The 20792-nt window shown below is 37.8% G+C and overlaps 3 protein-coding genes and 1 non-coding gene across 4 annotated transcripts; 1 reads left to right on the top strand and 3 right to left on the bottom strand.

Moving 5' to 3' along the window:
- Positions 1–605: 605 nt before the first annotated feature.
- On the bottom strand, positions 606–10016 carry ccar1 (cell division cycle and apoptosis regulator 1; the record flags this gene model as incomplete). The annotated part of the gene is given in 15 exon segments (XM_023962936.1): positions 606–817; positions 1598–1764; positions 2055–2168; positions 2658–2883; positions 2970–3122; positions 3612–3756; positions 4423–4615; positions 5849–5965; positions 6053–6179; positions 6376–6572; positions 6806–6838; positions 7060–7179; positions 7297–7472; positions 8050–8205; positions 9600–10016. Coding segments are annotated over 14 exon segments (2092 nt in total), but the record flags the coding sequence as incomplete, so codon positions are not given.
- On the bottom strand, positions 1952–2016 carry LOC111948860. The gene has a single exon (XR_002874858.1). It is a non-coding gene; the product is annotated as a small nucleolar RNA SNORD98 (small nucleolar RNA).
- A 370-nt stretch (positions 10017–10386) lies between the features above and the next one.
- Positions 10387–13416, bottom strand: LOC101168346 (NFU1 iron-sulfur cluster scaffold homolog, mitochondrial). The gene is made up of 8 exons (XM_023962937.1): positions 13286–13416; positions 12865–12965; positions 12648–12783; positions 12184–12250; positions 11986–12097; positions 11834–11897; positions 11474–11648; positions 10387–11046 (listed from the first exon to the last, which is right to left on the bottom strand). The coding sequence occupies exons 1-8, from the start codon at positions 13348–13350 to the stop codon at positions 10978–10980; spliced, it is 789 nt and encodes a 262-aa protein (XP_023818705.1). The 5' UTR covers positions 13351–13416; the 3' UTR covers positions 10387–10977.
- A 2352-nt stretch (positions 13417–15768) lies between these two features.
- LOC101168837 (transmembrane protein 150A) lies at positions 15769–20604 on the top strand. The gene is made up of 7 exons (XM_004084868.4): positions 15769–16099; positions 17136–17183; positions 17260–17322; positions 17401–17468; positions 17539–17669; positions 18431–18608; positions 19103–20604. The coding sequence occupies exons 1-7, from the start codon at positions 16038–16040 to the stop codon at positions 19294–19296; spliced, it is 744 nt and encodes a 247-aa protein (XP_004084916.1). The 5' UTR covers positions 15769–16037; the 3' UTR covers positions 19297–20604.
- Positions 20605–20792: the final 188 nt, after the last annotated feature.

Below are 20792 nucleotides of genomic sequence, written 5' to 3' on the forward strand. Positions count from 1 at the left end.
AGGACTTGTGGGAGGTTCTGTTTTCATTGTCAGACAATATCAGACTGATGGTAAATAATTTCCCAAAATACATGTTTCTATGAAAAAAAAGGACATTATTCACACGCAAATGGCTCCACAGATTCCAGTATAATTATAAATAACGAGTTTCAGTGGATCGCTTCCTGGAAGGGGGTGTTTATCCCCAGTTTGAACCAAATCAGTCGAAACTGTTCTGTGCATTAATGGAAAGCAAAGTTCCAGAAGTGAAAGGAATTTAGACCCATTTGTGAACCCTTTAAGAAACTGGAAGCTGTTTTGCCATTTGCGACAGGGGCCTACACAGCACAACCTAGTCTCATTGCTTCCACTGTATGTGTCTGCTGGATGTGAGGGAAGGTGGAGGTGCTGATGGAGGAATGAAGTATTTGGAACAGAGGAGAGACAGGTGACGTAAACAGAAGTCTAGGTGAGGCTTGGTGGAACATCAATATGCCTGTGTCGGTATCTGTGTGGGTGACGGGTGAGGTGTACTTTATGCCTGTTGTGTATCTTTTGTTTTTTTTAAATTCCTGTGCCTTCCTGTGGAAAGCGGAAATGAGAAGAGAGGGATTAGCGGTTCAGTGCCTGTTCTCCATCCGCCTCCTTTCGCTCAGCCGACAACTTCTCAGCCAGCTGCTCCCGAAGCCGCCGTGACAGCACCTCCCACTCTGAACGGGTAGGAAGACAATGCCAAACATCCGGAAGAAACAAAACCACTGTCTCCACATGAGCAGGGACAGTCCGCCCCTTGTGTGTCTCCTCCGGCCGATGATAGCGAATCTCTGCAAAACGATACCTGTTGCAAAGGAAGAGGGTGCATTGGAAAGAAACATTCTGGTCAGGGCACAAAATAAAAAAGGCAAGCCTTGCTATGACGAGCCTTCTAAAGACACTTCCTCTCATTAGGCCCCTGAATGATCGCATCGTTAAAGCGACCCTGCCCTACACCACACACAGCAAAGACAGATGGAACCAGTCTGTAGCCGTCCAACTGATGTCACAGGTTATGCCAGCCGATTGAGAAAGTGGACAGACGTTTACAAAATACGTAAATCCAACGCAAAACTCATGCCTCCCCCCCCTTCAGCATCAGCCAATTATGGATGAGTGCTCTGACCTGAGGTACACTTAAATGCACCACATTAGAGTTGTGCCAACAGACATAAAAATCAACAGGACAGTATAGAAGCCAGTTAAATATGTAAGATATTTAACAGACAGAATAGAAAAAACAAAGTGGAAAAAAAAAGGGGTAATGGCGGTGCGTTCCCGTCCATTCTGCTGCTTCCAGCCACCAAGTCCATGCGTTTGGTTTCTCATCACAGTGAAATGTGTGTTTATGAGCAGAGTGTGACAGAGAGCGCCAAGACGAAACACAAAACACAGAGAAACTTGGCAAAACACAAATTACTGTAAACCAGCAGTAGAATAATTATTCATAGAAAAGGAAAACAAAAATCAATCTAACCTGACAAGTATAATACAAATTTAGCAGTGATGTATTCTAGTTTAGTTGGGGATCATATCAACAGAGTTGATCAAGGAGTGTAACAGAAATAACAGAAGCAGTTCTTACCACTGAGTGCAAAGGCTAAGGTCTATGCCTGTGAGAGCCTTGCAACAGCGTATGGCTGTCTTAATCAGGACTGCTGGATCCTGTTCGGGGTCTGCTCCATCCAGAGAGGGAGACCAGTGACCACCAATGGCCATGGCCTCATCTTTACCTCTCATGCCCACCAAAAACTGAAAGAGAAGAAAGACGGGAACAAAAGAGACCAAAGGAGGAAAATGTGAGATGATATGGGTTAAAAAAAAGGGAAACGTGGAAATGAGAATGTGGAGAGAAGAGAAGACGAGACAAAAAGAGACAGCAAGGAATTAAAGTGCCAGAAACAGTTTGATGAGTCACAACGAAGGCAAAGGTGTTGCGGTCATCAGTCAGGAATTTTCCACACTGAGAATTCAGAAATGGAATAGGGTTTTCACATCATTGGCTCCAGGTTAATATGGCAAAGTGAAAGGCGTTGACGTACCTTAATAAGTCTGGCAGGATGCTGGAAGGACTCTCTAAGTTCCTGAGGATCCTCAGCCAGAGCACACGACTTGTGGTACAGCTCCTCTAAACTGGGGTTAGCAAGCAGCATCACCTAAACCAAAACAAAGACTGCATTAAAGCAATAAACCTTTATTCTAACAGGCAGGTGGACACAGTGGTCATTTTTATTTACAATCTGCAGCATGATGACATGGCTTTAAGAAAAAGCTTCCACTTCTCCAGAAAGGTTCAGGTGTTAAGAAGATCCTTTCATTAGTTTATTTTTGGAGACTATTTTGGTCAATAGTCCATCAAGCAAACGGACAATGGATTTGAAATAATCATTCAAATGATTTGTTACAATTTTCAATTTCTCTCATAAGAAGTTGGATAAAAAAATGACTTAATGGTAGAAACAATAAACTATTAAAACTCCTCCAAGGATTTGGTGATTTTTTTTGGGTAATAAACCTTTATATTTATGTTGTAAGTTAATTAAATCTCTAATTCTTGACCCTCTGACCCTGTTTACTTCAAAGTCTGATAAAATGGTTCATCATCCTTGAAGATTCACAGTTTAGGTTGTGTATTCCAGTTGTACCTTTGCGCTGTAGGTGTGGTTTACATCAGGGGGGTCCAGCACAGCTGTATTTTTGACAAAAGAATCCACCTCTTTGTGGAGGATGTGGAAGTTACAGGAGTTGCTAAGCTGGAACGGCCGAGTAAGAGGGAACGCATCCACCCAGGTGAAGACGGCGTCAAAGAAGTCGCTGGGTATGTAGAGACTCTGATAGCGCCTTCTCAGCTCCATCAAATCACAGCTGGTTCTGAAGAACACAATAGGTTTAGTTAGTACTTCAGAACCTATTCACAGAACTGTATGAACAACCGAAAACATGGGGACATTACTCACCCATCCAGACTGAATTTGGAAAACTGAACTGTGTAGCGAGGAACTACCCTGCGAGGGCGTCTCGGGGAGCGTTCTCGCCTGGGTGACCGGTCCCTGGAGCGCTTGCGAGTAGGAGACCTTTCTCTGGATCTCCTGCGGTCACGGTCTCTGTCTCTGATTAAGAATTATGTGAGAACCTTTGGCATAAATGACGTCCAAAAATATTGATTAAGAACTACAGACACAAAGTCAGTCAGGATTTTGAGCAGAGAACATGAAGCCTAAAGTGGGTTAGGCATACTGACTAGAGTCTACTCTACTCAACTCTACAATGTAACAAAGATGGAGGATTAGGCAGGACAAAGTAAAGGGAGTTTTGTTGAGACTACCCACCTGTCAATCAGACAAAAAAAAAAAAACACCAATACCTAAATGTCATCTCTAGCAGAAGCAAAATAGCTGAAGTTCACAGTTGTTCTGAATAGAAAATATAGCAATTAATACTGAAAAACCTGTTGAAACCAGGGTGTGTGAACTTTCCCTTTTGGTGTAGCATTTTTCTTAACATGAAAGTGAATTTGAAACCAGCCTCCAGCGGTCATCTAAAGATCATGTTTCAATCGTGATCCTAGTCCAGTTTGTCCTGAATGATCACCATCTTACCTGCGTTCTTCTTTAGGCCTGAGGATGAGTTCTGGGACTCTGTCATTTCTAGTAGGGAAGCGAGGCGGAGGTTCGATTCGCCGGACCGGCTGTGGCTGCGGCATCATTCTCACTGGAGGCTGAAGCAGACCACCGGTAAACACATCTGGAGACAGAAAATAATACATCGTAAAATGACAACAATGATGCAAGCTTGTAAAACTTTCAGAGGACTAAACATAAAATTTTGTTGCAAAAAAACTAGGTCTAAAAGATATTGATATATATATATATGACAGCTTTATCAAGATGTCACGTCTTTTTTTTGTCCATCTTTAGCTTTCTGACAATAATAAGTCCGATTTCCTTTGATGACCATAAATCCGATTCTGACGTCCCAGTATTTATCTCCAAAACATCCAACATGATCAGTTTCTCTGATGGATTCATCCACCTCAACATCTTCAGCCCTGCAAACTCCAGCTCTGACTCCTGTCTCTCTATGGGAGTCTCTAAAACAACATGGCTGCTCTCACCACAATCTTCTACCTTCTTCACCTCTTCTCCGTGTAACGTCACTGTTCCATTTGAGTTCCTCTCATTTAAAAACAGATACTTTGCCTTGCTGCGCCTGACCGTCATTCATCTCCTTTCCAAAACAAACCTCCACCTCTCTAAATGTTCATCCATCTGCACTCACTACAGATTACAATGTCATCTGCAAACATCATGGTCCACAGAGATTCCTGTCCATAAACCAATGAGAAAAAATACCATAGAACCTTTTCTTAGGACACACCATTGTTAAATTTGGATGTAGCCTCATCTTTACCTTTGGGTGGAGGCTGTGGAAGCAGAGGTTGGGGAGGATTCTGGAGAAGGGGGGCTAGTGAGGCAGCAGAAAGCTGCGCCTGAAGAAGTGAAGGTGGAGGGGCCTGGGACGGAACACTGAAAGTGGTTGGTGGAGGTAATGACTGTAGCATGGTGGGTGTTGGCTTTATCATGTTAGGACCTTGGGGCTGGCTCTGAAAAAAACAAACAAACAGGAAAGTCAAAAAGAAGACTGGTGTGCAGAAGAACTCAAATGGTTATTAATATTAACAACATCTTTATAAATTAAAGAGGTCAGGAAAGCATTTTAAAAAGCTGCATGAATCAAAAAACACACATTTGATTAGTTTCCCCAGTAAAGCTGTCCTACAAAAAAATTCCAGAGTAGATTTTTAAACAGTGGAGAAATTTCTGAAGAATAAACCAATTTATAATGAAGGGAAAAAGTGTATGTTGAATATATTAATGAGACCAGTACAAATTCTATTTACTGGTTCATTGATACATTAAAAAATTGATACATGAACTCAGCCTGATCATAATTTACATCATATTTCCTGTAAAATGTCAAATCATCACAAATTCCATCTTACAGAGTGGATCACAGCTTTGCCTGAAATGTAAAAGCAAAAGATCAACTGAATCTAGCCATGCGAATAGCAAACTCACAATCTACCGCTAACACAAAATATTTTAGAAAAGCTGCAGGTCAACAGCAACTGCAACTTTCCCATCATACGCACCAGGAGTCGCGAAAAATTTCGTATTTTATGGCAGCCTGGCATGGATGCACAAAAACGGCTCGATAGCGCCACCTACAAAATTTGTTTCCCCGAGTGCCACCACATGCTTGAACGTACAAATTTGATTTTAACAGGGCATGTTCATCAGATGGAAACCTACAAAAACGTCTCTCAGGCCCCACCTGTCACTCGGACAGGAAGTCTGCTTTATTTTCATTGTACTGTATTTTCACTGAGATTCCTCTGATCTCAACAAATAATCTCAATCTGTTTTTTTATTTATTTAATTAATCTCAATCTGTTTTACTTGATTTAATCTAAATGTCACATATCTAACGCTATCCCTCCTCGCCTTCTACTCACAATGTTTCTAGACTAAAGTATATTTAACTTTAAAGGTTTTCACCATAAAAAGATAGGCTTTCAAGCCTAAAACATCACTGTAACAATAATAGAAACTATAATAAATAATGATAATTTAGCAGTTAAACAATTAGATGACTATACATGCCGTCACACTTTTTAAAAAGTAAAAGATGAGGAAAAGAAAACAAATATATTTAAAAAGAAAAAGATGTGCTTAGTATCCTTTAACCAAAATGAACAATAATGGTGATAACATTCCCAGATAAAAGTAATAGAAAGCCTGTAATAGTGACGGAGCAGTAGGGGTCAGGAGGTTACATTTCTGTTGTCCGCGGTGGAATGCATGTCTGTGTAGCGCAGCTGCATTCCAGGTTCATTGTAAAGGCTGCCGAGCTGAGGGGAAGCTTGGGGCAAAGGCTGCGGCTGCTGCTGATGCTGGAAGAGATTATGGAAACAAAATTCAGTTGGAGATGGAAAAGGGGATGGCGTTTAGAATGTATATTAACCTTTGAGTGTTCTTACCGACTGATTTGCCATCTGAGGTAAGGTCTGGATGCGCTGAGCATTCCACTTAAAGGGCATATTTGGGTTATACACGGCTTCTACCAGGACCCGGTCACCAACCTGAGGAGTCTTCCCTTTAACAGCGCTGTGCAAAACAATAAAAGGTAAAGTCGTTATTACAGTTTGAGCAGAAATAACAGCACTGCATCACTTAACTTTAGTCTACTTGATGTGTCAAAAGTGAATTTAACTTTACATGAGAGGAACAATTCAAAATAAAGCATAAAATCAAATGAATCCAGTGACAGTCACAATGACAACTGAGAATTGTTTTCCTTTACCTAAGCTGAAAGAAGACATCTTCATCTACAAAGCCAAACGTATCATGCAGCTTATTGACCACACCAGTGAAGACTCGCTGCTTCTGTGGCTGCGTCTGCTGTTGGTGACTCGATCGTGGAGTTGGATACGACACAGTTATCTGGGCAGTCTGTTGGGGGTTGGATAAACTCAAGCTTGTGGGCAAGGCAACAGGGGGCTGGGGGTCAAATAAAAAAAACAAGGTTTAAAAAGAAAAAGACAACTCAGTGGAAATATAATGCAAGTCTGAGAAAGAAACTTTTACTCATAAAACCATTGATTTAATTGGAGTATTTAAAAGCTATTTTAGAAAGAAATTGCACACAAAACTAAACTTTACAGAATAACCAAAGAAATTAAGAATTTATCTTATTTTAGTGAGAATGCAATTCTTTCTTTGAGGGGTGTTACCTGTGAGAGAAGCGCCTGTTGAGGCTGAGGAAGCTGTGTGAAAATAAACAGAGGTGAAGGTTCAGATCACTAGTTGAAATTGTCCAAAGGCAATGTTTTAGACCAAAAAAAGTGTTAGCCATCCTAAAAATAGCCTTTCAGCCTTTATTCATTTAAGAAATTTGCTGCACTGATGAGAAAAGTGGCATTAATATAGAACATAAGACCACGTAAAGGCTGAACTCAAGTCTAAATATCCAAAACCAGTGTGTTACCTGATGAGGTACACTGTAAAGTTGCTGCTGTGGGGGTTGCTGGGGAGGCTGCTGCTGTTGTTGTTGTTGCTGTTGTTGCTGCTGCTGTTGATACTGCTGGAGTGCGTTATTGATCTGGGACTGAATGGGGTAAATGAAAATTATGATTTTTTTAGGTAGCCTAAGAAAATAATACAAGATTAATGTGAGATGAAGAAGCTGCTGCTTTGTGGTCAGAATCCTTTTAACATGACAGACCTGCTGAAGAGCCGCCGCTGCCGCTGCAGCAGCTTGCTGCTGCAGAGCTGCAGTTTGCTGAGACAGCTGATAGTTTGCTGCGGACTGGTTGCTGAGTGAAGCTGCAGCCAAGGCCGACTGCTGAGAGTAAACTGAGGGAGACGCTCCAAGGAGAGATGGCTGCTGCACACCGAGAGCTGCAAAGAGTTCAAACAAAGTACTGAACAAAGGATCCTCAAAAACAATGAATATTGACAACAACATTCAAGGTTTTATTGCCGTTTGCACATACAGTACATCAAAATTTGTCTTTGGCATCTCTCATGTCAGGGTAAATATAGAAAGGACAAAATTTCAAAAGAAATAAAATAAAGTGAAATTAGACAAAAGTACAAAGTATAAAATAGAAATATGACTAAATATGAATATTGCAGCATCCCAATCTATTCAGAAGAATTATTGCACATGTGGAGTTAATTGTTTATTGCACATAGTGCCCTAGCTGGATGCAATGGGAACAACAATGGGCATTGTTAAGAGAACTGTTTTTCAAAGTTTGTATGTGTTTCACAAACAGTCTCAACATTTTAGTTTAATACAGACAAGATTTTTTTTCTCACTGCTGTTAAGCATCAACATGTCACATGTTTCTGCTCCATTTCTATCTCATAAGAGATCACAGAAGAGATGCTTTGCTCTTCTACCATGTTGTAATTCATACAGAATAGTAGAGGGAAAATTGCTTCTTTGCACCATTTTTTTTTGTATACTCACAGTGCAAGCTGTTGAGGTCAAGAGACTGTCCTGAGTGGCCTGGCTGAGACACCGCCGTGGCAGCAAACTGAGTCGCCCACGGTGGATTCTTCTGTCCCCCGAATTGGGCCATGACTCATTCAGATCCCGGGAAGTCTCTGTTCTCCAGGCCAGTAACTAAAAAAAACAAACAAACAGCCAGATAACATCCACAAAACAAATTAATTTTAATGAAAGTAACAATGTGTCAACTAAATGGTCATTGACAGATCACGATTTATAGTTTGGGGTAGGCAAGACAGCGACAAGCTGTGTTTAAGTTGAATTTCATTGATCAAATAAATAAATAATATAAATAAATATAATAAAATTTATATGATAATATAAATAAATAATTAAGATTGCTTCTAATCCATGTGTTTAAGTACGTGATTTTTATATATATATATATATATATATATATATATATATATATATATATATATATATGCATACACACACACACACACATACATAACGAAGGAGTAAAGATGGTTCATCATTAATCTGAAAAATAGCTTCTGTCTGTCTGGATAGATTGAGTAACTGAAACATGAGAAATGAGGAAAATACACAAATACATTTCAAAGTTATTGCAATTTGCAAGAGCTGGAAGTTAAATTACTTTACAATACAAAAAATCGTTTTGATTTAATGTAACACTCCTATTTACTCTAATGCAGTAATAGAAATGTCAGAACGGAACATCTTGGCATTTTCTTTTTTTATTGCTTGACATTGTCAATGACAACATGAACACTTTAACCTACAGTACTACAAAAATGCTTTTAATTAGCTGGACAAATAGAAACAAATAAAATGTTGTCTAATTTGTCTGGAAAGGCTTTTTTTATGTTAAGATTTTGAAATGTTTGTATTATTTAAACCAAACAAAAATCAGGTAGAAGATTACATTACACACGCTGCCCCGAATGATCAGTCTTTATTATCCTACCGGCGAGATGCGTAATTGGGGGGACAAAATAAATTTTAGTATGAAAAACAATGATCTCTCCTTTGGGGAGAAATGGAATATCTGTCTGACAGAACTTGTATAACCTTTGCTATGATCCGTACCCAAAGCAGACGTACTGACAGCCAGTGACTAAAAAGAAGCGTGGCTAATAGCAGTTGGCTGCACTGACAGCAACATCAAATCGCGCGATTTTAAGAAAACTCACGATCAAAAATACTGTCGTTGTTCAAGAAATGTTGAGTTAACACATTATGTCGTCACTGGGGCAAATGTAAAGTGTGCTTATTAAGCACATATCCTGGAAAACCAGATACAAAACGCTAACAATTAGCATTTGTGCAGCGCGCTAGTAGCTTTGTTGCGAGATTAGCTTCTTTCTAGTTTGATCGCGAGGCCTTTCTAGATAGCCGCTAGCTTTGACAGTTAGCAGCAAAACAAGAAGAACGGGTTTCTTTTTTAAATGCAATGACAACGTACCCACATTCGCTACTATTGACTTGTGAATATCCGTTATCATTTACGCTAGAACATTAATTTTAAACAACATTGTGCTTACCCTTATCCCGTTTCACCGACTCCAATTGAAAAAGTACGCATGCGTGGGATGAAAAACCCGATCCACGAGGTCAACGTCCGGTTCACGTGCAGCCTGCTGCTGCAGTCTGTTGATGGCGCTTGTAAATTGACTCAACGCTTCTCGACCTTTTGTTTGTTTAAACGTACCCCAAAACAAATTGATTCAATCAAGCAACTCCAAACCAGCGCGAGGCAGTATCGTTTGACATTTCTCATACACATAAAACATCTAAGGTATTTGCGGAAATGTAGAAAGCTTAACAGCAACAAAACTATCATTTTAAATAAGTTAGTGTCACTTTCTTGAATAAAATTTTCTGCGTTCAATATCAAGTTTACGAGGTTTCTCTTTAGTTGTATTGGTGCCCTTAAAAATAGTGTACACGCATTGCATGGGGGGGGGGGTAATATTTCATTTGAATTATGACGCATAAAAAGCGGCATTTTACAATGCAATAGATTTTAACTTATTTCAAAATGAATTTAAAGCAAACGCTGTATTGGAATGTCATTTTGAATACTGAATTGTAAATTGCAAAATGCATTGTCATTTGAATTACGACATCAAAAACATATGCCAATTTAAAATGCAATTGATTTTGTTTTATATATTTTATTTTAAAAATTGTCACATTGAATTTTAAATCTTATAATTGAATTCCAAACTGCAAAAAGTATTTTCATATTCCAAGCCTGAATTGCATATGGAATTGTCAATTGAACGGTCAATTGACAATTGCATATTACTATGAAGTATGACTCAAAAATTATGACTTCCATACATTTTATTTAAGAAGACTAATAAAAATAATAGAGAACATAGATCCCTAAAAAATCCATACAAGGTCCTGTCACATATTTGTATGCAATAAAACTGCACTATGGAAGCATATAAATATCTAAATGGTCAAACTAATCTCTTTTTTAATGTATTTACATTAAATTATGGATAATGGAAATGTTTGTCTTTGTTTTAATATGCTTGGAAAAACAGTAACACAAAACAATTAAATCTACTTTGGAATTACATCAAACAAAGTCTTACATTAAAAAAAAAAGTTTTCTGAACTTATTTGCCAAATAAATACAACAACACATCTATGTCACAGCAGGGTATGTTAAAAAAACAACAACAAATAAAAAAGGACCAGATTGTTTTGTATTATTTCATTGTAATCTGAAGCTTTAAGGATCTGAATAACAATTTGAGTACATAGTATGAGGACAAACATTTGAAAGTATTGTCTCAGTGCAATCCAACAATATAATATATATTACATATGCAAAAAAAAATGAAAGATTAGATGTTTACGCAACAAAAAAAGGTTGCATTTGATGTGTTTGGTACTTTTAAACATTTATTTGTGCAATTTACTCTCCACTTCTGCAAAAACCTTTGCATTAATGTCATCCACTTCGTCTTCCACCTATGACAGAGAGAAATAAAAATAGCTTTTACACTGAAACCTATCACCAGCAATTTCTCATTATCTCAATTAGAAATAATATAATTTAATTGAAAGAAAACAAAGATTTTACTTTTTTTAGTTGTACTAAATCAAAAATGTTTATGGCAATTTAAAAAAAAAATTTATTTCCCCCTTTGTCTTTACTGCTTAACCTTGGAAGTTTGGAACTTTATAATAATAACGACAATAACATTGACAAAACAATAATAACAATGACAAAACCAATAATAATAATAATAATAATAATAATAATAATAATAATAATAATAATAATAATAATAATAATAATAATAATAATAGAGCAACCGTCTTGTTAGGTGTTTATGTTTTGAAAACAAAAATTAAATAAAAAATAATACCACAGCAAACAGAAAAAAATGGTCACCTGTTCCACCATATCCACTTCCGGGATGTAGAATTGCATCATGTTCTGAATGCCATTTTTCAGCGTAACAGTAGAACTCGGGCATCCAGTACAGGAACCAACGAGCTTCAGCTTGACAATGCCATTCTCAAACCCTTTGAAAATGACATCACCTCCATCTTCTTGCACTGTAGGTCTTTTGAAAGAAGACGATCCTGTTAGTTCGCCCACATCAAGTAACAAATATTGGGGTTTTTTGTACTAGAATCACTTGTTTTGTGTTACCGTTACTTTTGCAAAAGGATTAATATTTCTAAATGGGAAAAGACATCAAATTAGTTCAAAGATGATCAATTTAGATTCATGTTAAGGAGTCAACACCTGATTCTGGTGTCCAGAAGCTCTTTTATCATCGATACAATGTCATCATCATCTTCAGCCAGACCTACAAAAAACAAGTTAACATAAGTTAAACCAGAATGTGTTGGTTTTTTTTTAGCCACAGTCAAATTCGTGTTGTTTACAATACTCACTGTTTTCACCATGGACTGCTTCTGTTGTTACTTGGTCACCACTTTCAAAGAACTTGGCAATCACTTCCATCGCATGGCGCTTAATATGTGTCCATTCAACATCCTCATCTGTCTGAAAGACAAGCACTTTCCCTGTAAAGCTTACCACAGGGATTTCACACAGATTATATTGTGAAATAAACTTCATTTTGTACTCACTTTGGTAATTGTAATGAAATCAGGGCCAAAAAACACACCTTTTACCCCCTCAATTTCAAATAGGTTCCTACAAAATAATAATAATAATTTAAAACAGTGTTGCAAAACAGACTAAAACCAACTCAAGTTTTTTTCTATTTTCTCACCACATTGCAACAAAAAAAAATGAGGCTATGCAAGGTAAGAAACTGATTAATATTAAAAACTATAAAACAGGGAAGAAATAATGTGGCGCCTGGCAATGACATTCATAAACTTTCATCAAAATGCAATGATCAACAGATTTATTGACATTAGGAATGATCAGTATTCTCATCTTTTTTGGTGCAAACCTGCATCATCATTTTAAAGCTCAGAAACATTTTTGTAAACAAATCTAAGGGATATACATCTGTGTAGGGCTTCCTCTAACGAACCATGCCATAAAAAACAGTGAACTTCCAGAAAAAGAAACCTGACAGAACCTGGCCAAAGAGGAAGATCCAGCTGAGCTAGGAGAAGGAAAGTCCAGCGTTCCACTTCCAAGCACAGGTTTACCGGGGAGAAACTTCAGACTCCTGGGATTTGGAGTTTCTTGAGTTTGAATGGACAAGTGTCTCTCTGAAAGGCATTTTACGTAGCTTGATCAGACTGTTCACCTTGATCCGGTGACTGATGTCGTTTCAAAAACGCTTTACCTACTTGAGAAAGGAGAATTTCTTGTCCTGAACTGAGAATGGATTCCCGCGGAGGGTTTATTTGCGAACTGTGAGGTGTATAAACTCACCGTTTTACCCGTAATCCTGTAAGAAAGAACACAAAACCTTCGATCATCTTTAACGCTGGCAACGTTTATGGTTAATAACTTCGGTTATACTAAAGTATGCTCAAGCTAAAAATAAGGGAAACATGTATGATATTAAAATGAACCGTTTTTTAAGTAAACTTGTAAAGGCGACAGACAGAGAGAGAGAGTAGTACTGTACTACTAGCTAAAAGTACGCAGGTCAACTGAACCACACGGAGTCGTGTTTACCACGTTAAGAAAGCATTTAAACTTAGCACATAAATGTCAAGAATAAATATGAGACACAATTTCCTCAAAGAAAAGGAGTAAACAAACCCAAAAGGAACCATTTTCCTCGCCCACAACAACCGCGTCAGCCCCCATCTCATGTGCGCCGCCATTTTGTTTGTTTTGAAAATGAGGACCCCGTGTGGGAGACAAGAAGGCACGTGCAACGAATCCTGATCAGATTCCACTTCTAACCACCTGTCCGCACGTCCTTGGGGGCAGACACGATACTATCTGGTTGTAATATACACTAGGTTAAGAATATCGCTTTGTAAATGTTTGTTTGTTTTTATTTGCATCTACTCATTCCTCTGTGTCGTCCTAATGCACACCAAAGATCCTTCCATCACCTGCATCCATGAACTTCCCTGAGCAATAGTGCACATGCAGTCTATTTATTAAGTGTGCATTAATACAAATAGCAAGTATACCATAGATCATGTACATGTATTATAGGAAGTATACCAACTGAATACATCAGGACCAGAATAGAAAGTAGTCCCTTTTCTGAGGCCAGTAATAAGTCATAATTGGTGCAGTTTCCATGATGTGGTGAGGTCTAAACCCTGACTGAAAATCTTCAAAGTGGCTGCTTTCCTGTAGGTGGCAGTAAAGCTGCTTAACTACCACTCTTTCTAGGATTTTTGAAATAAATCTTCTTTACAAAGCCTAGTGGAAATTGGGTCTAAGAGAAAAGTTGAGGATTTGTAGGACGTAATAATTGATGCTACTTCCGCTTGATCCACAGCAGTGAAGCAGTCTAATGTTACAGAAGTTTCTAAGGACGCCTCCACTTCTACCGCTTCAGCCTGCTCTGGGCTGATAGTAGGAATAACTTCATTCAACTTATGTCTAATATTTGAAATTTTACTATAGAAAAATGTAAGAAAATCATAAGAGCTGAGAGAAACGGGAATATGTGGTTCTACTGAGCCCTGACTGCGAGTTACTAAAGTACTAAAAAGAAATCTTTGATTATTTCCATTCTCTGATATTAAGGTTGAATAGTAATGGGTTCTAGCTCTACGCAGTAAACTTCAATACTGGTCCACTCTATAGACTAAATATACTTAAAATAGACTACTTTTTGCTTAGTGCTTCTATAGAAATGTCCCATAGCTTAAATGTTCTTGCCAAAAAAAATTATTCTTAATCCTTCAGCAGAACCTAAACACAAAATATACAAGAGATTGTGCCAAAGCATGTATTTTTTCCAGGATCCCTCTACATTTAGATTAATCAATGAAATGTATTAAAATCCACTTTTATAACGCTGATTACAATTATAACAATTAAAGAAGTTAAGATGAGCACACCTGTATGACTGGGGGAAGGGGGCATTAGAATCTACATTTTCTTAAAGTTCAATCAAAACAGTTTTTGTGTACCTGAAGACTGGGATCATTCTTTAACTTTTTTTTATGATGGAAGGTAAAAAAAAAAAAGCCTGACAAGCAACGAAATTAACAACTTTTTGTAGTTTGTCAACTGGCAGGATCATTTACAAGCCCTCAAAAGTGATTTTCATGATCAGTTCAACAGAATTTGAGCCAGACCTAAAGAGTCTGGTCGCATAAAAAAGGTGCAACTGGAACACTGACATTCATGGTAAAATGAAACCATTAAAATAAACTAATTATAGCTGTGTTTAGTACATAACAATGAATTGCACTTTGAAGACTCCTGAAATGAGTCTGAATTTCTAATGCAAATTATACTTGTTGCAAATCCGTAATGAGAAGAAATATCTCAAGAACTTGAGAAGTTGAAAAAAATTCTTTCTCATTTAGTTCTGGTTTGTACGTAATCACTGAAAGAAATTTAACGGCAAATGCTCTAGCTTTAAGACAGACGAAGGTAACATCCATCCATCATTTATACTTATAATTACTTTAATTCACAGTAATGTGGTCACGTAGTGTTTCTTTTTAATTTATTTATGTAAATTTTTTTAGGCTTTAACAATTCTACACTCATTAATTCTGTATCTTATTTTCTATTGACTAAATGTACTTTTATCTGGCAACATCTTAATTTTAATTTCCTGTTTTTAGTGGACTCTATAAGGATTTTATTGTATTTTTACCATGGCAAATTGTTTTAATGTATGAGTGTTGCACGGACTAGAAAGCACTCTTTGTTTTGAGTTTCATTGTACAATAAAGATCAATCTACCTAAGCGCAAGTTCATAGGGTTGCTGGAGCCTATCCCAGCTCTTCCCAGCAAAGGCAGGGTGCTAACACGACAGCCTTTTTAAATCTTCATATTCTTCAGGCTGCCGACTACATCACATTTCGTAAATCATGTTACCTGAAATATTTCTGGTGATCTCAACAGTTCACCTTCAACCTGTAAGTTTCTGGAAATATCTCACAGTCCAAGTTTTTTAGTCACCTTAGATACGTAACACTCTCCCGGTTCACTGAGCATGAAGTTGTATCCATTTGAATTAAAACAAACAATGTGAGCGTGTCAGAAAGGCAAACCCATGTTTCTCAATAGAAGGAGGTGGTGTTTGAAAGGAGTGGCAAAGAAACTGACAGAAAGAGAACGCCTGTGAAGGAAGAAACATCGCAGGCTTTTATTCTGGATGGTAGAGGACGTCCAGTTGTGTAACTATTTCAGGGGAACTATATTTGAGAGAGAAAAAACGACGGACATTTCGTTTATTTTTTACTCAAAAACTGGTATAGCAATTTGCTTAAGCTGTAAAAGACATTTAGAAGTCTAGAAGGAAATCTGTGGACCTAAAGAAACTCATTTTTACATTTGACTTTTCTTCGCCACCTCTGAGGAATAATGCTTTGGATTTTCTTCCCCATTACTCTATCCCTGGTTTCCTTTATTGGCACATGGAGTGTGTAAGTTAATGTATTTATGATGACATGTTTTACCTCTGCATTTCTTACCAGTACACACATAAAGTGTAATTTTTGAGCCTTTTTCATTTTAGTAAGAAATGTTCCTTCATATTTGTCCTCTTTTTTTATTTGAATAAAAAAAACTCATAACATATACAACCGATAGATTCAACATGGAAATTAAGGTTTTTATTCCCTTTGTATACTAAGACATCAGAGATTAAAATGGAACCATTATAGATTTCAGAATCAACTACGTTTTTTCTCTTTGTTGTTGCTGTATTAGGAAATGTTTTTGTCTTTATAACAGCAGTTTTTAAATAGATCTTTAAAAATGCATATGAGATTGGCAGTTCAGCCCATAGAAATCCAACCTGGCTTGTCTGGTTTGCTGCTGGGTGTGAACTGTTGATTGTCAATGAATGCTCAGACATCCATCCACCTGTTATTCAGGTTGATAAGGATTCTTTCATCTTCTAAACCTGTGTTGTCACTTTCGGGTCACGGGGTTGCCGGAGCCTATCCCTGCCACTCGTAAAGCCTGGACAGGTTGCCAGTCTGTCCCAAAACCACACAAATCCCACACACACCTTGGGACAATTTAGAGTAACCAATGAAGCATGTTTTTGGGAGAAAGCCAGAGTCCCCGGAGAAAACCCACGCATGCACGGGGAGAACATACAAAGTTCATGCAGAGGTGACCCCCCCATTGGTGTTCTGTTTCAGGTTCCCCAGATGGGACTTGAACTGGGGGGCTTTTTGCTGTGAGAGAATGCTGCTCACCACCACGCCACCGTGCAGCCAGTTAATAAGGATTTGGCTGTTATACGCGTCTTTGATGCTAACGTGTTCAGCACCTTGATTTTTTCCTTTCTCCTTCTGCTCGGACTCTGGACGGTAAACCATGGATGGGCAGTCATGTGGTGGTTCTGGTACAACACTGATTGACAGACTGGTGTTGGAGCATTAGCTTTTATCAAGGAAGAAAAAGACCCGTTTTATGGCTCAAACATTAACTTCTGCTTTGTATTTTTAGCTACAGCCTGGCCTACTCAAGCAATCACGTGTGTTCCCTCAGTGACTGGTGCGTTGAGTCTCATCCTTTTGGAGTTTAAACATTTGCTTTGTACATTAGTAATGACTTCACCTTTGGCCCTCAGGAGTGGCAACTACTACTGCACAGGCAATAACTCCAATGCATGCTGCTACGCTCCCACCATCAGGTAAAGAGATCTTTATCTTTAACCTGACATCCCCTTTATCCAAGAATCAAAAGACTGATCTGAACACTGTGCTTTCAGTGCAAGTGGAATGAGCGCTCCAGAAAACTCACTTTTTACTGCCACCATCAACGCTGGATCCTTCCTGTGTGAGTTCCCCTTCAGAGTATATGTGTTATGCGATGATACCGGTCTTACTAACTCCAATGTTCCTTTCAGTTCTGCTTTTCTGTATATTCCACCATGCCCATCTGATGGAGAAACATGCGTGTTACTCCCTGTTGAGCAAAACTGCTCTGGTTTTTGGAGTCATTTCATCGGTGGGGTCCTTCGCAGCGGGGAATTGTGATGTGAGTTATCCCCTACAAAAGTCTGTTTGTGTTTTTAGAACCTTAAAAGTATCACAAAGTTTGCACAGCCACTGCTGGAGGTTGAAGCATTTTGATTTTCAGCTGTAATACAAACCAAAACACAGGTGTGTGCTTGTTTAACTTATTAACACTTTGTTGACTTTGAACACTTCAAAATAAATTTTAGAATAGACTTTGTCAGTGTGAACAACAAACTTTTTTTTTTGCTGTTTGTATTTTTAGATGTCTTTTTTGCTGCTGAAGATGAGATCATTTTCACATTGTGGGATTAATAAAGTTTTTCTAATAGATAGATGACTTTATTTAGATTGAATATAAAAATTTCCAGTGCACAACATTTTTTTGTCATCAGAATTCCGGTTTTGTGTGACTAACAAACTTACTGTAAAAAAACAAAATTAATCTTTGAGTTGGGAACCATTTTTTCTCGCTTAGAATCAAACAATTAAGAGTTTTTCCATTTTTGTGCTGAGGTGACTTCACACTAAAACAAGAGGAACAGGAATCAATCAAGTAAACAAGCAAGTTACGAGTTAAAAATAATTCAACCTAATATACATTACAAGTTTATCTATCTTATTTTATCTGCTTTTTTGATGTGCTTAACTGTTTTTTTATTTACTTATCAGATCTCACACCAAAAGATAGTGCTTCAAAATAAAAAGAGAACAGAGAGATGTTTTTGCTCTCAATGGCTTCTTCACAAAAAGAAAAGCTGAAATCAACTCTGTTGTTCACAGCTGGATTACCTGCCCCTGCTTCACTACCTTGGTGCTGCTGTCAGCTTCACGTGCATCTGCTTCTACACCATCCTGCTCACTGCCCTCACAAAAAGGTGCGTGCTGACGGGATACGAAAAGGTTCTTTATCCGCTGCGCATCGCCTCCACTGTGGTCCAGATCATCGTCACCATCTGCTGTATCCTTTCAGATACTGCCTATTGATGCCAATTGACATCAAACCACTTTAGCACCAAAATGACCTTAATTCAGCATCTACATGGAAGCAGAAACATAAATGATTCCTTTTTTTTTTGCATAGCTGGAAATAAAGTCAGGGGTCAAGGGGTTAAATATTTATGCATTGCCAGTTTGCTCACAGTCTAGTCCAAAAGTACTGCAGCATTAGCAAGGATTATGGGTATAAAGTCAATAGGCATCAGAAATGAAACCTGAAGTAAATTTTCCATCTTTTTTATGACCTCAGGAATATCTGGATCCGGGCTGCTGCTCTGTTTGTAAAGTGGGATTAACCACGACAGCAATTCAGCAGGAGGGGGGTTTACAGTCATCAGCTTTTACAGCTAGGAGAGTTTAATGTCATATTTTATTTCCAGTCAAGACATAAAGCATCATGATATTGATGCAAGCAAACAAAAACACACTTTACATCCTTCACTCTAAACCCCTCAGATACTATCTTGTTTGTTCAGGAAAAGTACTTTTACATCCACCTTTCTGCTGTTTTTGAATGGATGCTGAGTGTCAACCTGGAGCTGTTTGAGCTCAGCTACGCCATGGAATTTCTCTTCTTCTCGTCCTTCATGATTTCAAACCTGCTGAGCAGGCGTGAGGAAGAAAAGCCATTGATATTGACGATGTCATGATATAAGAGTGCCAGGGTTCAGCACACATCCCCAAGCATCGAGGATGGGCTCAGTGAGACATCTGTAACTACTGTTATTGGACCCTGGCTTCAAGCTCAACCGTGATGTTTAATTGTTCCCTTTTTTCATTTTTTTTAGATGACAACTTTCACTTGATCGTCTTTCTCACTTACCATCTATTTATTGAAACACTAAGTGCTCTCATATAGAGACTCTGCCACATGAACAATTTTCCTCAAACACCAAGTTCCTTTTTCGGTAGAATTTTCTTTCTTCATTCAAGATTTCTCAACAAAATTACTTGAGATATGTGCAATTAATTACCAGACTGAGTTCATCTGGTTCAATTTTGTGGGGAAACAAGTATGTAGCATTGGCACTTTAGTAAACTGTTTACATACCAAATAGACCAACATGTGAAATTTCTCACGTGAGGATTCTTGATAAGGACAGGGAATGAGTTTGCCAACAAAATCCTTATGACTTAGCAAGATCCTGTTTAACTGGATGATTGACATTCCTTTCAGTCAGTTTGACTGTTCTGAAACAGACGTCATTGGCCGTACCTTCACAGTGTCTCATCGTGTCTTTGTGAACATATCTTCACATGGAAACTTAGGGACACTCCTTGTTTTTGTTTTTTTTAATAAAAACATAGATTAAATATTTTCCCTCTTGTAAAACTTCTACTTGAACTTCTTTACTTTTGCTAGTTTTAAAAGGTTGGTGTGTACATGGAGACGCTAGTCTGAGTTTAGTTGTATTTTGTGTCACGTCATTGAAGGTTGTGGTGCATGGGTGCGCATTTCTCATAAAGTCCCATTTGCTGTCCCGCTGCCATGTGTGTAAACTTGTTCTCCGCATTTGACCCATCCCCCGGGGGAGCGGTGAGCTGCAAATATTTATATTTAATTTTTAAAGTTGCAACCTTTTGCTCATGTAAATGAAAGAGTGCAAACTTTCAACTTTAAGAATGATTAAAGTATTATATTTTCAAGATGTTTTGTTACTCTAACATGTTTTTTTATGTTTTCAAACATTTGCATCAATTCCTATTTCATTGTCTAATGGAAGGCGGCTTCAACTACACCTTTGAAAATGCATCTTCTCTCAATTTTTAAGATTGAGATGTTCCAACCTTTAAATATAAATAGTATATCACGGTAACTATATTTAAGTGCACACCTTTTCCAAAAAAGTAAAGTATGAAAAAGTGTTTTTTTCTTTAATTCTTGTAATCCTGTTTTCATAGGATTTGAGCTATTACCCCAATTAATGGAAAGATTAAAAAATAAATATTGAAATCAATTAAAACTGGGGGCCATGAATTTATATTTTATGAAAGTGAAATGTTTTGAATGAAATCATAGAAAATGAATAAACGTTTCCATGATTCTCTAACTTTTTGGAAAGGATCTATAAATATTTAATTATTTTGCAGGTAAAAACCCATAAATCTTAAGCAATTAGACAAAAAAAGTCAGTAAATTTAAAAA

Source organism: Oryzias latipes, chromosome 15, assembly GCF_002234675.1.
Source record: "Oryzias latipes chromosome 15, ASM223467v1".
NCBI lineage: Eukaryota > Metazoa > Chordata > Actinopteri > Beloniformes > Adrianichthyidae > Oryzias > Oryzias latipes.

Excerpts from the sequence above, each read along its gene's own strand:
- LOC101168346 (XM_023962937.1), bottom strand. The coding sequence starts at position 13,350 with ATGGCGGCGCACATGAGATGGGGGCTGACGCGGTTGTTGTGGGCGAGG. Across the intron at positions 12,251-12,647 it reads GGATCTTCCTCTTTGGCCAG|GAACCTATTTGAAATTGAGG; the intron begins GTTCTGTCAGGT and ends ATTATTTTGTAG. Across the intron at positions 12,098-12,183 it reads ATTTCATTACAATTACCAAA|ACAGATGAGGATGTTGAATG; the intron begins GTGAGTACAAAA and ends CTTGTCTTTCAG.
- LOC101168837 (XM_004084868.4), top strand. The coding sequence starts at position 16,038 with ATGCTTTGGATTTTCTTCCCCATTACTCTATCCCTGGTTTCCTTTATT. Across the intron at positions 17,184-17,259 it reads GTGTGTTCCCTCAGTGACTG|GAGTGGCAACTACTACTGCA; the intron begins GTGCGTTGAGTC and ends TTTGGCCCTCAG. Across the intron at positions 17,323-17,400 it reads TGCTACGCTCCCACCATCAG|TGCAAGTGGAATGAGCGCTC; the intron begins GTAAAGAGATCT and ends CTGTGCTTTCAG.